The sequence below is a fragment of the Patagioenas fasciata genome, chromosome 5 (genome assembly GCF_037038585.1).
Source record: "Patagioenas fasciata isolate bPatFas1 chromosome 5, bPatFas1.hap1, whole genome shotgun sequence".
In the NCBI taxonomy this organism is placed as follows: Eukaryota; Metazoa; Chordata; class Aves; order Columbiformes; family Columbidae; genus Patagioenas; species Patagioenas fasciata.
The window spans coordinates 53084244-53098106 of NC_092524.1; the positions used below are offsets into that span (position 1 = coordinate 53084244).

At 40.2% G+C, this 13863-nt stretch overlaps 1 protein-coding gene across 2 annotated transcripts in view; it reads right to left on the bottom strand.

The window, feature by feature from the left end:
• Nucleotides 1-2594: 2594 nt before the first annotated feature.
• Nucleotides 2595-13863, bottom strand: part of NRDE2 (NRDE-2, necessary for RNA interference, domain containing) — a 34246-nt gene continuing 22977 nt past the window's right edge. The window contains exons 10-14 of one of the 2 annotated variants that reach the window (XM_065838751.2): nucleotides 13143-13529; nucleotides 11231-12159; nucleotides 8857-8995; nucleotides 4022-4093; nucleotides 2595-3365 (exon numbers count right to left, since the gene is read on the bottom strand). In XM_065838751.2, coding sequence (XP_065694823.1) covers nucleotides 3240-3365; nucleotides 4022-4093; nucleotides 8857-8995; nucleotides 11231-12159; nucleotides 13143-13529 — 1653 coding nt within the window. In that variant the 3' untranslated portion in view covers nucleotides 2595-3239. Of the gene's footprint in view, nucleotides 3366-4021; nucleotides 4094-8856; nucleotides 8996-11230; nucleotides 12160-13142; nucleotides 13530-13863 lie in introns of those variants that run through there. The other variant, XM_071809552.1, reaches the window with a different exon arrangement.

The following is a 13863-nucleotide window of genomic DNA, read 5'->3' on the forward strand; positions in this document are numbered from 1 at the left end:
ATGAGTGACTGTCCCCATGATCCAAGCACGCTGTGACAGAACAGCGAGGAGCACGTGGAAACGTTCCCCACTGTGGGCCCATGTTTGGCATGGCAGTCAGCGACAACTACTGCGTCATTGCTGCTGTTCTTGACGTACTTTTACTTTTCCATCTCTTTTTAGTGGCTAAGTAACTAGGACAAAAGTCACTGTTGCATAACCTCAGTGTCCTAAGTCATGTATACATAAAAATTAATAAAACATGGAGCCTTAATGGTACCTGTCTCTATCTAGCACTTGTGCAACCTGGGGCTAGATGCAGGTGCTGTTAAGGCACCGACCCTGGCAGTGCATGGTTTGCCATGCAGAGAAATCCAAACTACAAGTCAGAGGGTTGCTGTTCTGCAGTGTCATCTGAAAATGAATTCTTCCCCTCGGAACAAATCCATGGCCTGCATCTCCATCCCTATAGGAGCTGGATTTCTATTTTGCTAAATTGTAGTGATGCAAATACAGCTTATGTAGTGTACATCTGTAAAGTGCTTTTTAAGTTCTAAGTAATTAATTAGCAAACGTGGTACATGTGCTCGTTAAGGTTTATGTGAAGATCCGTACACCGAACCGTTAATCACTGTGCCGTCTTTGTTCTGGAAACTTTCTGTGGGAGCAAATGCTGGCCAGTAACAGCCATTGGAGAGCTACACAGTGATCCCTTCAGTCACTGCCAGTGCTGTAACAACAATGGTAGCAGCAAGGCCAAGAGATTTTGTTTTTCTGTGTAAAAATTATGTGGTTCATTGTTAAAAACAAACCCTACAAATGAATGGAGCCTTTTATTTAATCGGGATGACAGGAACCCTGAAATAGAGTTGTTTTTCATCTGGAGATGATAGAAAAACAAGCAGCAAAGTTTATTACCCATTCTTGCAAGCCTTATGAGATCCGTCTCTTTGGAAAGGTCACAAAAAGCCAGTGATTTTTTTAGCACTTACTTTCTAATCATGGCAGTTGATCTCACCATCGCTTGAGGGGCTGAAGAGCTTTATGAGATGCATGGTGAGCAAGGCTTTTTTTATGTGGGACCGTGGCTGTTCACGCTGGCCAGAAGTAACAACCACAGAGGTGGTTCAGCTGACTGAAGCAAAACTGCAATGGATTAATGAACCAAGGAGTGTGTTCTGGTACAATGCTGCAACAGTAACTGAAAAAGAAACATATTTGGAAATTCAATTCCTACCTTATGCAACAGAATTTAACTTCTGCCACTCTCTCCAACATTTCTGAACCTGAGTGAGTAATAAAGATCGGGAGAAAGTCAACAACAAGTATATTCCCCATAGGGACAGAAAAAGCTCCTGGGGTCTGACTGAAGAGGCAGCACTTAGTCTAGGAGCTCCAGTCAGTGGAGCAGCCTCTGGCCACCCCAAGTGAAGGCAGCAGCATGAACCCAGCATGGGGAGAAGCACCCAGGGGAGGGGACATATGGAAGGTACAAGTGACTGAAAGAGGGGTCACCACCACCATCACTGGAAGTTTTCAAGATGTGACTGGAGAGGGTGCTGGAAAATCTCACCTAGGCTCTCTGCCCCAAAAAAGGTTGGACTAGATGATTTGAGGCCCCTCCCAACCTGGGCTGCTCTGTGATTCTACGAAACACAATGAGGAGCACAATCAAGCTTCCCCCTGCCATGCCCCTTCCAGGTCTTTACGGGAAATGGCATTTTGCTTTGATGGGAGAGCAAAATCAAACACAATTTGTGATGGTGCTGTTCAGTGCACAGAGTAACTTCTACCTCCAATTCAGGAGCTCTGTCATTTTGGAAAGAAGAATGGATTTTAAAAATAAAATAGATATTTTTTTACCAAGACTAATCAACTCCTTTTCTAGCATCACTTGCACCACTGTGAAATGATAAGGCTTTTAGAAAGTGCTGTAATACCATTTAAAATTCTGCATATTCGCTGTAAGATTAAAATAATTCTAGAAAAGAATAAACAAAGTGCAGCCTAAATTATAATAAATCTTGCATTGTGCTGCTACAGACACAACCGAGCCAGAGATTGTATGGCTTTGTCCAGCCATAGTTTTCTGTGTAATCAGATCTCATCAGCTGGATGATCCTTGATTGATTGAGTGTTGTGACAGTTTTCAGTTTTCTTCTGGAAAACCTCTGAAAGAGTTTTGGATATTCAGGAGCAGCAGGTACCCTCTTCCCAACAAAGACCCAGTTTCTGAGTACTCGGGTCTCAAGAGTAGGGATGCTGAACCGTCTTTCATGTATTTCAGCATATTCTGTTTTATAAAAGAAATACATATATTTAAATTGTTACTGTATTGCATATTACTTCTCTAGGAACTTGCCTACAGACTCTTGGAACAGAAGCTACTAATTAAAGTCATGTTTTGACTACTCTGCCTTCTTTGGTGAGGATTAAATACAGAACAGACCTCTGCTTCTCTTATGATGACTGCCTGTATTTGGGTCAGAAGAGAGTAATCAATCACAAACACTTGTTTAAAAATTAGCTGCTTAGAGGTGCACTATGAATATAATTTCATTTTTAATACACTCACAGTACTACTAAATCAAGAAATAAAAAACAATCCAAGTTCCTTTTGAATTTTCAAATATTCAGGTATATTTTTCATAAATATTCCTATTAAAATGGTCATCTGTCAAAACATACAAATACAAGTCCAAAATAGGTGTCTGCTCAAGCAAAGATTCAGCTTTTACTAACAGTTTATGTACAGATGTAATGGCTGCTTGAGTTGGTAGTTATATATACACATGCAGGCATACCAAGCTGAAGGAAATTACTGAAGTCTGCCAACTGGGGAACAGCGAAGCATCCATCTGGCAGATGTTTATTTCCTGTGCTGCTCACCAAACCATAGTTGGCATGTCCTGAATGTCTACTGAACTCCAGGGAATGTAATTTCAAACAATAGAATAAGAAATGTGGGCAACATTCAACAAGAGGATATTTATAAGAGGGTATCCTTCTGTGGGAGACAGCAATACTTCAGGGAAATTGATGCATTTTTGTGGGCAAAATGCAGTACTTGATTCCAGAATACTTGCAGCAGCTAGCAGAACTCCATTTTGATAGCAATTTATATAAAAGCTTAAAAAAAAAAAAAAAAAAAAAGGTATATAGTACCCAAGTCCCAACAGAGTTCCCGTTTGAAAAGAGACAGGTCTAACTTAGTTTTGGAACTTGCTTCTGTGCATCCTCCGCTCAGTTACAGTCTTCTTTTAAACCTCTAACAGCAGATCCAGCTCTTCCATCGGTACCCGCACTCTCAGTTCTTTTTCAGTCATTAGATCAAGCGTCTCCTGCAGCTGATCAGGGAAGTACTCTACTGCGTCCAAATAGAGCACCTAGAAAGATAAGGAGAACGTTTTCTCTGCCATCTTTCTACCCTAGCAAGAAACACAGTATAAAGAAGTATGTAGATATGCAAACAACTCTGCAGCAAAAGGAAATATCATACACTTTTAAAAATAACACAAACAGAATTAGTACTTCCACAGTGACAGAAATGTAGATGTTTAATCAAGTATTTTCCAATTCTTATTAAATAATTTTATTCAAAGAGATGAAACATCGGTCAGGAAGTGCTGGGGCATTTGCAGCATATACAGACACTACCTGAAGAGATGCAGGTGCTCCTGACTCATTTGTTATACTATTAACCAAATACATTTTTACTTACCTATATACTTCTGCTACTACCATGCTCATGATAAAGCATGGTCTGAAAGACATGATCACTTCTAGATCACAGAGGGGAATTTATTATCTCCTGGCCTCATGCAATGCAATACCTTTCTGTTCTGCAATGCAAACAGCACTGCCCACTATCTTTGTTTCCATTTCAGATGCATCTCTCATTTACAGAAATCTTACAGTACTTCTCCTTCAGAAATCTCTCATTTGCATATAACTCATTACAACTACTAAATTCTAACTTTTTTTAATACAGAACTTCAAAAATTAGAGTATGATGACAACTTCATATTTTTTCCATGCTTACCTTTGCCCAAGGACAGTTTTGAAGGGCTTTATAAAACAATCCTTTACTTTTTTCTTTGTTTCCTACTGAAGCCTGTGAGAGAAAGAACATGCAATAATAGCTGAAATAATGAAACAATTATCTCTGAAACAAAGAAATTACTGCTGAAAAGCTCAGTGTACCTCTGCTGAAGAATCCCTATTACTATACATTATGGTAGCTATGCAATTTGACAGGTTACCCTCTTCAATGTAACGCAAGAGGTGTCTTTAAGGAGTTTCAGGACTTTTACCTGTAAGACAAATAACAGAACCAAGACAAGCAGAAAGAGCTTCTGCTGAGTGTTTTCATTGAAGTCAGTGCCTTAGCCTATATTTGACAATAACACTCCAATGGGCAAGAGTGCAAGTTGTTAACCAAAATGTACGCTTACACTACACAAGAGCACCTTTGGCACAGCAAAGGTGAAAATACATTATTGTTGTGCACCGAAGGGATCACGCACATTTATTCTCTTACTCAGCAAAAGCTTGTCAAGGTTGAATCCCCTTACATACAAAAATGGATATGTCAAATTAGCATCTCTTTGGAAGAGTTAAAACTTCCTCCTCAGATCTGTTAAGCTATGTGATATAAGTAGAGAGCACACAGCATCATGAAGTTTAAAGGGAGAAGGGAAGCAGAGTCCAGAGCACTGAACAGTCTCCTTAGCTACAGTCATCCCAGTTGCAGGTAGAAATAACCTTCAAAAACACTTAACAAAAGAGGGTTTTATGACAAATCCAAAAAACCACCAAAAACCAGTAGTTCCAAAATAATGAAAACACATCAAATGTTTTGAGATCTTTGAAGAAAAGATCTTCAATCAGGAGTTTACACTTTCTCTTGTTCTGACTACTTCATTTCTGCTACTAAAAATCAGCAGGTTCCCTCGTCTGTTCTTAAAAATCTAGAAACTCTTTTTCATATCGTTGCACTGGTTGTAGAAACTCGTGCTGTTCTGGTGTCACGATCTCCCTTAACTGAAGAGCAACCCATTTCACCTACTGGAAGCCCTGCCATCAGAGCTGTGCACCAGGATGCACATGCACCTTTTGCAGCTCTGCTGAGAGCTTTCAGTGGCATACTCTCTCAAAGTTTTTCATAGAATCGCAGAGGTTGGAAGGGACCTCTGGAGACCATCTGCTCCACCCACCTCTGCTCAAAGCTGGGTCAGCAAAAGGAGGCTGCTCAGAAGGATGTCCAGTTCAGTTTTGAGTATCTCCACGGATGCAAACTGTATAATCTCTAGGCAACCTGTTCCAGTGTTTCATCACCCTCACAGTAAAGAAGCCTTCTTTTTATGTTTAAATGAAATTTTCTATATTTCAATTTGTAGCTATTGCCTCTTGTCCTGCCACTAAGCATAAGTGAGAAGAGTCTGGCTCTGTCTTCTTCACACTTTCACATCAGGTATTTATGTACTGAGGATGAACAACCACAAGTCTCCCAGCTTCTCCCTGTACAACACATGCTCCAGGTCCCTCATTCATCTTCCTGGCTCTTGGCTATTCAAAAGGACCTTGACAAGCCAACGGCAGAATTTGGTGCCATCAGCCACTTCACATGATTTTGTATCAACTGCAAACTTGCTCACAGCACACTCTGTCATCATCCAGATCATTAATGAAGATGTTAAAGGGTGCTGGTCCCAATACCAGGCCCCAGTGGCCGGCCTGCAGCAGGAGTTTGTGCTGCTGGTGACAATGCTTTGAGCCTGGTGGTTCCGCCAGATTTCAGTAGTTTGTAAAGAATAATAGTAATTCAATTGTACATTCCTATTCAAAGTTGTATAAAATATTTACAAGCATGTTTTTATGTAGAAATGGTCACAGCAACAGTCCCACACAAGAGATCCTCTCCAACACAAAATAAGAGTCTCTCCTTCCCCTGCCTCCTCCATATTTCACAGCCTGGTAACTGCTGATCCTCTGTGCCAACTTATTACACCAAAATACATGAACAGAGGAGTAATATTGTAGAATTAAATTCCTCCTACATGAGTCCCAAGCATCTGGTTTGTGCTTTCATCTTCCATAGTGTATTTGGAGAAGCAAGAAAAGAACCAAGATGACAAAACTGCCTAAGTGAAGTTGATTTTATTTATGCACCTCCATGGCAAACTACGAAAGAAATGAACATTATTGCTTTTTTATGTTATTCTGTAATGGCAGTTAGCATAACCTTTATATGCAGCTTTTAAAATTAAAAAAGATTGTGAAAATTCAAGACAAGTTATAAAAGCTATAGCTATTCTTTCCCTACCATGCATTTTATTTGTATGTGGATGGTGCCTTGCTTGACTCAATGTCAATCAAAAAAACCTTTGTCTGAGAAGGTTTTTATAATATGGAGAAAACAGAAAGAAGAAAAATATTTGAGGGGCCCACATTAAGTGTTTTCACCATATTCTTTATCCCACCATAAATAAAAAACATACTGAAGACCAGCTGAAATTGAACCTGGCAAGGGAAGTCAAAAATAACAAAAAGGGCTTCTGTGAGTGCATACGTAACAAAACCAAGGGTGGGGATAATGTGGGCCCACTGCTGAGTGAGACAGCAGACCTGGTTACACAGGACATGGAAAAGGCTGAGGTGTGGAAGGCTGCCTTTGCCTCGGTCTTTGATAGCAAGACTGGCCTTCAGGAATCCCAAGTCCCAGAGACCGGGGGGAACATGTGGAGCAAGGAAGATGTACCCTTAGTGGCAGAGGATCAGGTCAGGGAACTCTTAAACAAAAAGGACATGTGTAAGTCCATGGGCCCTGGTGGAATGCCTCCACAGATGCTGAAGGAGCTGGCAGATGTCACTCTGAGGCCGCTCTTGTTAATCTTGGATTAATCACAGCAACTGAGAGAAGTGTTCGAAGACTGAAGAAAGTCAAATGTCACTCCTGTTATCAAGAAGGGCAAGAAGCAGGACCCAGGAAACTACAGGTCAATCAGCCTCACCATGATCCCTGGGAAGATGATGGAGCACCTCATCCTGGAAACCATTTCCAGGCACATGAATGAAAATAAAATTATCAGGAGTAGTGAGCATGAATTGGTTAAAAGTCACGCTTGACCAACTTAATACACTGCTATGATGAAATGACTGGCCTGGTAGATGAGGTGAGAGCAGTAGACATTGTCTGCCTGGACTTCAGTAAGGCCTTTGACACTGTCTCCCATGGGTTCCTCATAGACATGCAGCTGATGCAGGAACTGGATGAGCAGACAGTGAGTTGGACTGAAAACTGGGTCCACAGTTGGGCCCAGAGGGTGGTGATCCGTGGAACCAAGTTTAGTTGGAGGCCAGTAACTAGCAGTGTATCTCTGGGGTCAATATTGGGTCCAATCTCATGTAACATTTTCATTAATGATCTCGCTGGTCTGGCAGAGTATACTCTCAGCAAGATTACAGATGACACAAAACTGAGTAGAGTGGCTGATACACGTGAGGGTTTTGCTGCCATTCAGAGGGATCACAACAGGCTGGAGAAATGAACTGACAGGAACATCATCAAGTTCAATACAGAAAGTGCAAAGTCCTGCACCTGGTGAGGAACAACCCCATGCATCGATGTATGCTGGAGGCCACTCAGCTGGAAAGCAGCTTGGCAGAGAAAGACCTGGGCGTCCTGGTAGACACCAAGTTGAAGAGGAGCCAGCAACATGCTCTTGCTGCAAAGTGCTGACGGTATCCTGGGCTGCATTAGGCAAAGCGTTGCCAGCAGGTTGAGGGAGAGGATCCTTCCCCTCTATTCAGCACTAGTGAGGCCACACGTGGCACAGTGTCCCCAGTTCTGGGCTTCCCAGTAGAAGACAGACATGGACATACTGGAGAGAGTCCAACAAAGACCACTAAGATGACTAAGGGACATGGGCATCTCTCCTATGAGGAGAGGCTGAGAGACTGAGGACTGTTTAGCCTGGAAAAGAAGGACGGAAGGGTGGATCTTACCAATGTATATAAATACCTAAAGGGAGGATGTAGAGAAGTGAGAGTCAGTCTCTTTCCAGAGCTGCCCAGTGGCAGGGCCAGAGGCAATGGGCACAAACTGAAACAATGGAGGCTCTATCTGAAGATCAGGAAACACTTTTTTACTGTGAGGGTTACTGACCACTGGCATGGGTTGTCCAGAGAATTATGGAGGCTCCGTCCTTGAAGATAGTCAAAAGCTATCTAGATGTTGCCATGGACAACTGGCTCTAGGTGGCCCTGCTTGAACAATGAAGTTGGACAAGATGATCTCTTGTGGTCCCTTCCAACCTCAACCATTCTGTGATTTTGTTATGTTACACAAATAAGGATCTAGATTTGAGTGAAATATCAAAAGTCCTTATAATTTCCTTACAGAACCCTAAAGTAGGTCTCAAATATAAATACAGGTTGTCTTTGCTGATTTTACTTACATAAAAATAATAAAATCCCTACAATTTTATTCCGCTTTTCTTATATTTTGTGCCCCTGTCCACTTACCTTTAGACTGTAAGGCTGGGTGGAATCCATTTATTGACATCTTATGACATATTTTTTATCTATTTAAGTTAGCAGACACAATAACTTGTCTGCATTTATATTAAAATTACATTGTCAGAAGCTATTACTCCTTCTAATCCACACAAAATACATTTTCCCTAATATTCCCACCAATAAGGAGCATTACAAGTCAAACATAACACCTTGCAAATTGTATAGATATGGCAGCATGCAGTATTCCTTTTTTTTTTTTTTTTTTTTTTTTTTAATATAGTATTGTGGCTGAGTTCATGAGAAATTCCAAATATGGTAAAAAAAAAAAAAAAAATAGAACTCATACTCTCTTCTTACCAGAAAGTTCAAATACATTCTCCACAGCAGCGGACAATGGGTACCATTTTCACTCTGAACTGCATGTTCAAATAGAGCTATAATCCGATTTGTCAACCCAGTTTCAGGAATAGTGGAATGTATTTCACCAGCACCTGCCCTGAAACAGAGGAAAAAATAAATGACAAAGCCTTAAATCCAAGCAGGAGGAGCACATCCATGTAAGACAGGGTACAGGTCAATGTGCTGTCTTTGTTCACATAGCACTGTATATAGACAGGTTTTTTAAGTTCATACTATAAGTTCTGAAAGTTATAAACTAGATTTTTAGCACTTGCTACTCTAATCAACACATTTCTAAATACAAAAATCAGTTAATATTTCTGTGAAAATTCTTTTAGTATGTTGAAAAATTAACCCTGTCCAACTGGACATGATCATTTCTCTTTGAGTACTATAACCCACTATCACATGACCTTAAAACACTTATCTTAGCCTTCATTCAAGATAATTTATCATTCTAAGCTTGGCGTAACAGCTCAAACCAAATTACAGTCTTGGTCAGCAAGCCTTCCCATGGTGCCCAGGCAAGCCTGTTCAAATTTACTCCTGGCACTTTTGTAAGAGCATACACTCACTGGTCTTGGATCAAGGCCTTGATTACAGCTCTGGAACTCAACCGTGATTACAATAATACTTTTCTTTTTCACCCAGAGATTCAAATCCCCTAAGGCCCAGGCATTAACAAAAAAGCAGGTACGTGTTTTTCACTGAAGCGCCTATTTTTATCTACAGCTGATACAGACTGGATTATTTTTGACACTTGAGCTTGAAGAAACAGCCCAGAGCACTCGTGGCAGCGTCAGTTCTGCCTGTGTGCATCCTCTTTGCCTTGCCAGATTGTTCCACTCACCCTTAACACTTGGTCCTAACTTGCCTCTTCTTTCAAGGGTCTTTGAGGTCATGTTTCCTCTCATCTTAACCTTTGCCATGAGGAAAAATGATGTAATCTATGCTGCATGGAGTCAGACATTTGAAGCATTATACCTCACACTGGCTTCTATAAGCTACTGTTTCACCCTTCATGTTCATTTCTTTAAATGAATTCCATGCATTTAAACAAGTAGAAATACAAAACAATAGGAAATAGTCACACACAGCACAGACATCTTCTTAGTCACAACATCATAAAAACATATGTTTTATACATGACTGATAGGCCATTTATCTCTCTGTTGGAGGAGTTCAGCTCTGTTCTTGCAACATCCAACTTGTCCCTACACAAATATAACCTATAGGAAAGGCTATGCTAGCAGAGAATATGGAAAGGAACTAAATCTGGCAGAGAAAACAATCACACTGGAATTTTAACATCATTTTCCGGTAACAGTAATGAAAATCTACCATAGTGTCAGTCTGTAATTAAGTGTAAATCAAATTACAATCCTTCTTTACATTTGGTGGCTGTGGAATTCTTATTAGAGTTTAGGATGACACACACCAACAGCACAGGAATGTCACTCTCATGTATGCATGCTTGTTGCCAGACAGTGGTAATCAAAGCAGTGGGTGCACCGTCACTTCAAAGTATACCGATAATTTCATCAAGTGTGACTATAGTAAGCTGGCAGCTATGTAAAGCTTCCAGATATTTTCCTAGAAATCTCTGTTGCTATGTGCAGACACAAAGAACCAAGCTGCCAATGTTATCAGAAATGTTTAGGTAGCAGTGGATTGGTAGCTCCAAGCAATGTCAGACAACAGTTACAGACTAAACTTTAAGAAGAACATACACCTCTGTTTCCCCACATTTCCTATCCCTTCCTCCCTTCCCAGGAGCAAAAAAAATTCAACCCAGACCACACTGCAAATTCAGGAAATTTCCAGCCTCTTCTACCTAGCAACAGCCCCACATGAAAACTAAATTCTCAAGTACTCACTATGGAAACTGCCACAACTGTGTTCTGTGATCCAGGAGTAAAGTAGGGCAGCGAGCTTAGTCAGAAACTGCAGTGTAGCTCTGTATTATCTGCCTTATTGCTGTAGTACTAAAATGCAGCAGTTTCTAAGCTCACAGTGTCTACCTTGGCCATCTAAGCAGTCTCTTAGTTATTTAAAAATAACTTAAAGAAATGTGTACCATCTGATGTCAGCAGCAAGTAATCAAATACAACACAACACAACACATGATCTGATCCAGTAGAAAGGATGTGAGACTATCATCCAGGTCTTTAATTCTATTCAGGATTCTGCTACTGACTCACTGTTCAGTCCTGAACAAATAACCTTCCCTAGCTAAAGTTTCTTCATCTGCAAAATGATAGATTTTCTCTCCTCTGTTAAGTGATTAGACAGATCCAAAAAAGCATAATCATAAGGAGCTGCAAAATATTACCTCTGGACATTCTCAATGAGTCTTTTCCTCATCTGCTCTGCTTGGATTGCAAACAGCCATGGCTCTAAAGAATCAGTAGACCTTGTGACACCATCAAAAAATCTTCGTGCTTTGCTAGCACTGTGAGACTTTCTTTGGATGTGGATATATGACCTCCAAAGAGACTGGTTGCTAGGATACCGTTTCAGAGCCTCCGTTAGTGCCTCTCGCAAAGGATTCAAAGGATAAACGCTAATTTTCATGTGGAATCTGAGTAAATTTGTATGGAGCAGTGTGACAGCTTCCAGAGCAGTGGGAAAATTTTGAATGCCAAAATTCTCTCCAGTATTTTCACATTTCTGTGGACCAAGAGCTTCAAGTTTTTCTGAAGTCTGTGCATATATTAATGCTGCAGCATCAATCCCAACAGTCAAATACTGTAACAGTGCATAACAACCAACCAAGTTAACCAGCTGATGAGTATCACTGACCCGATCCTGATCAGAAACCTGTGTTTTACCTAAATAATCTTGCAGTGCATGCTCATATGTTTTACGAGCTTTCAAGACATTCACAGGTAACACTTGTCCACTATAGGGTACATAGGGTCCACTTTCAGCCAATTTGGTCAACACATGAACAGCACGTGACATAACAGCTCCTTCTAGACTTTCTAGTAGTTCCACTTCCAGTTGAGCATAAAGCAGACCGAGGCTGCAGAGCTGGGAACTCTTCAACCCTCCTGTCCCTGCTGTGCAAAGAGCCGTGTCAAGCACCTTCCTGGCGTCGTCAGTGTTACCGAGCAACCATTCTAAGTAGGCATACAGTTTCCAGAGAGAAAGGTCATTTCGGTTGTCTGGTGCTTTAAGGAGATTCTTGGCCAACTTTTTACTCTTCCTCCCTTGTATTTTCAGCTTCTTCTTTTTTTTTGTTTGGAGACACTGAACGACCTGCAGGGGACAAAAAACAGAACACACTTTGAGAGAGGTGGGAGAAGAAAGAAAAAACACACCTCACAGCGTTTTTTAATTTCATTATTGTATTTGTTTTCATTCTGTTCCATATTTCAGCACCAGCCAGATGTTGCTACTGAGTATTGTAAGTTGTCACAACAGCCTGTTGTAAGCTACCTCCAACACAGACAAATTACAGTCTTATCATTCTTAGTCCTGCTATTGCCAATAAGCAATATCAAATTTCACTCTTTAAAAAGGCCAACTATTCAAATAATGAGCTGCCACCCTGCAATGTTTGAGAAAAGGAAAACAAACGATCCTGCCTGGTCAGATGGAGTTTATGGCAAACACAATTAAACCTCCAAGTAGCTTTTCAGAGTGGAGAATGTGCTGACAGACAAATGCAAAGGCTGGATGGGAAGATTACAAGAGATCTTCTTGTCAGGTAATGTTCGCGTAAGAGATAGAGAACTTCTCCGTAAGGTAACACAATACGAAACTTCCTGGGAAGACAACGTGGACTCGCATCCTTCTGTGGGCATCTATTAGTGCTGTTCTACTTCAATAAATCAATATTCAAGTGGTAAGGTAGTCTTTCCTTCAATAACACTACAAATTTAACTTATATAGGAAGCAGTACATTCCTTGATAAGGTGTTCTTATCGTGGTATTGGGGATTACACACTTTGCCTCCACTTTGCATCCACTTCTGTCTACCATACAAGTACCATTTAACAACATTTATCCAAGACTGCAAAAAATATTTTGTTACATGTTTGCCACTATGTAACATAATGAAGAAAAGGGTTTGTTTTTCTTGGTGTTGTTTTTATCCCCAGATCAATCTTAACCTGCATTTTCTGATTTGAATACTTAGTCCTACAAGACTTTATTTTCATCAATATTTATATTAATTCAATATAAACGTTAGTACACAAGAAAGCCACAAAAGTGATCATAAGCAGATTCCTCATTACCTTTGATATTTCATACTGTAACCAACAAATGGACAGGCTGCACTTTTCCTTTCCTGTAAACAGCAGGGACAGAACATGGAAAACATTGTGTATGAACTCCTCTCCTTCTTTACAGTGGCCTATGTGATGTCTCCCTCGTAGCATCGTGTCCATATGACCAATACTGCTGAATCCAGAAAGCGGAAAATCAACAAAAGTCAGTGGCTTTTCATCAGAAAGCACACTGTCAAAAATGTTATTTTCATCCATGGCAATATAGAGGTTGGAAGGAAAGAGTTTACTTGTGCATGGAACTCCCAGGAATTGCAAAAATGAGTACAGCAGTTGACGCTGAAGATCTGGATTAGAAAGACGGATTAAAGATGGTCCAAGATCATCAAATAATACCTAAAAAACATCCAAATTACAACAAACTCCATTAATTTATGCAATCAAATAAAATTAACAAACCTGTAATTCATGTAATTAAAGAACATTTTTCAAGTCAATAAGAGTTATAATTACTATTAAATGGTAACAGAATGTCATCCAAATTAAAAAAAGATAAGCTAAACAAGCAATGTGTTCTTCCAGTCAGACTGTACATTTGCTATCAAGAGTATTTGCCCTTGAGTGTCAAAGATGTCCACAGGAAACTTACACAATGAAGGTCTGAAAAATATTATTACTTAGGCCATTTAACATACTTTTATTTGAAAAATCAATGTCTGACTTGACCTAT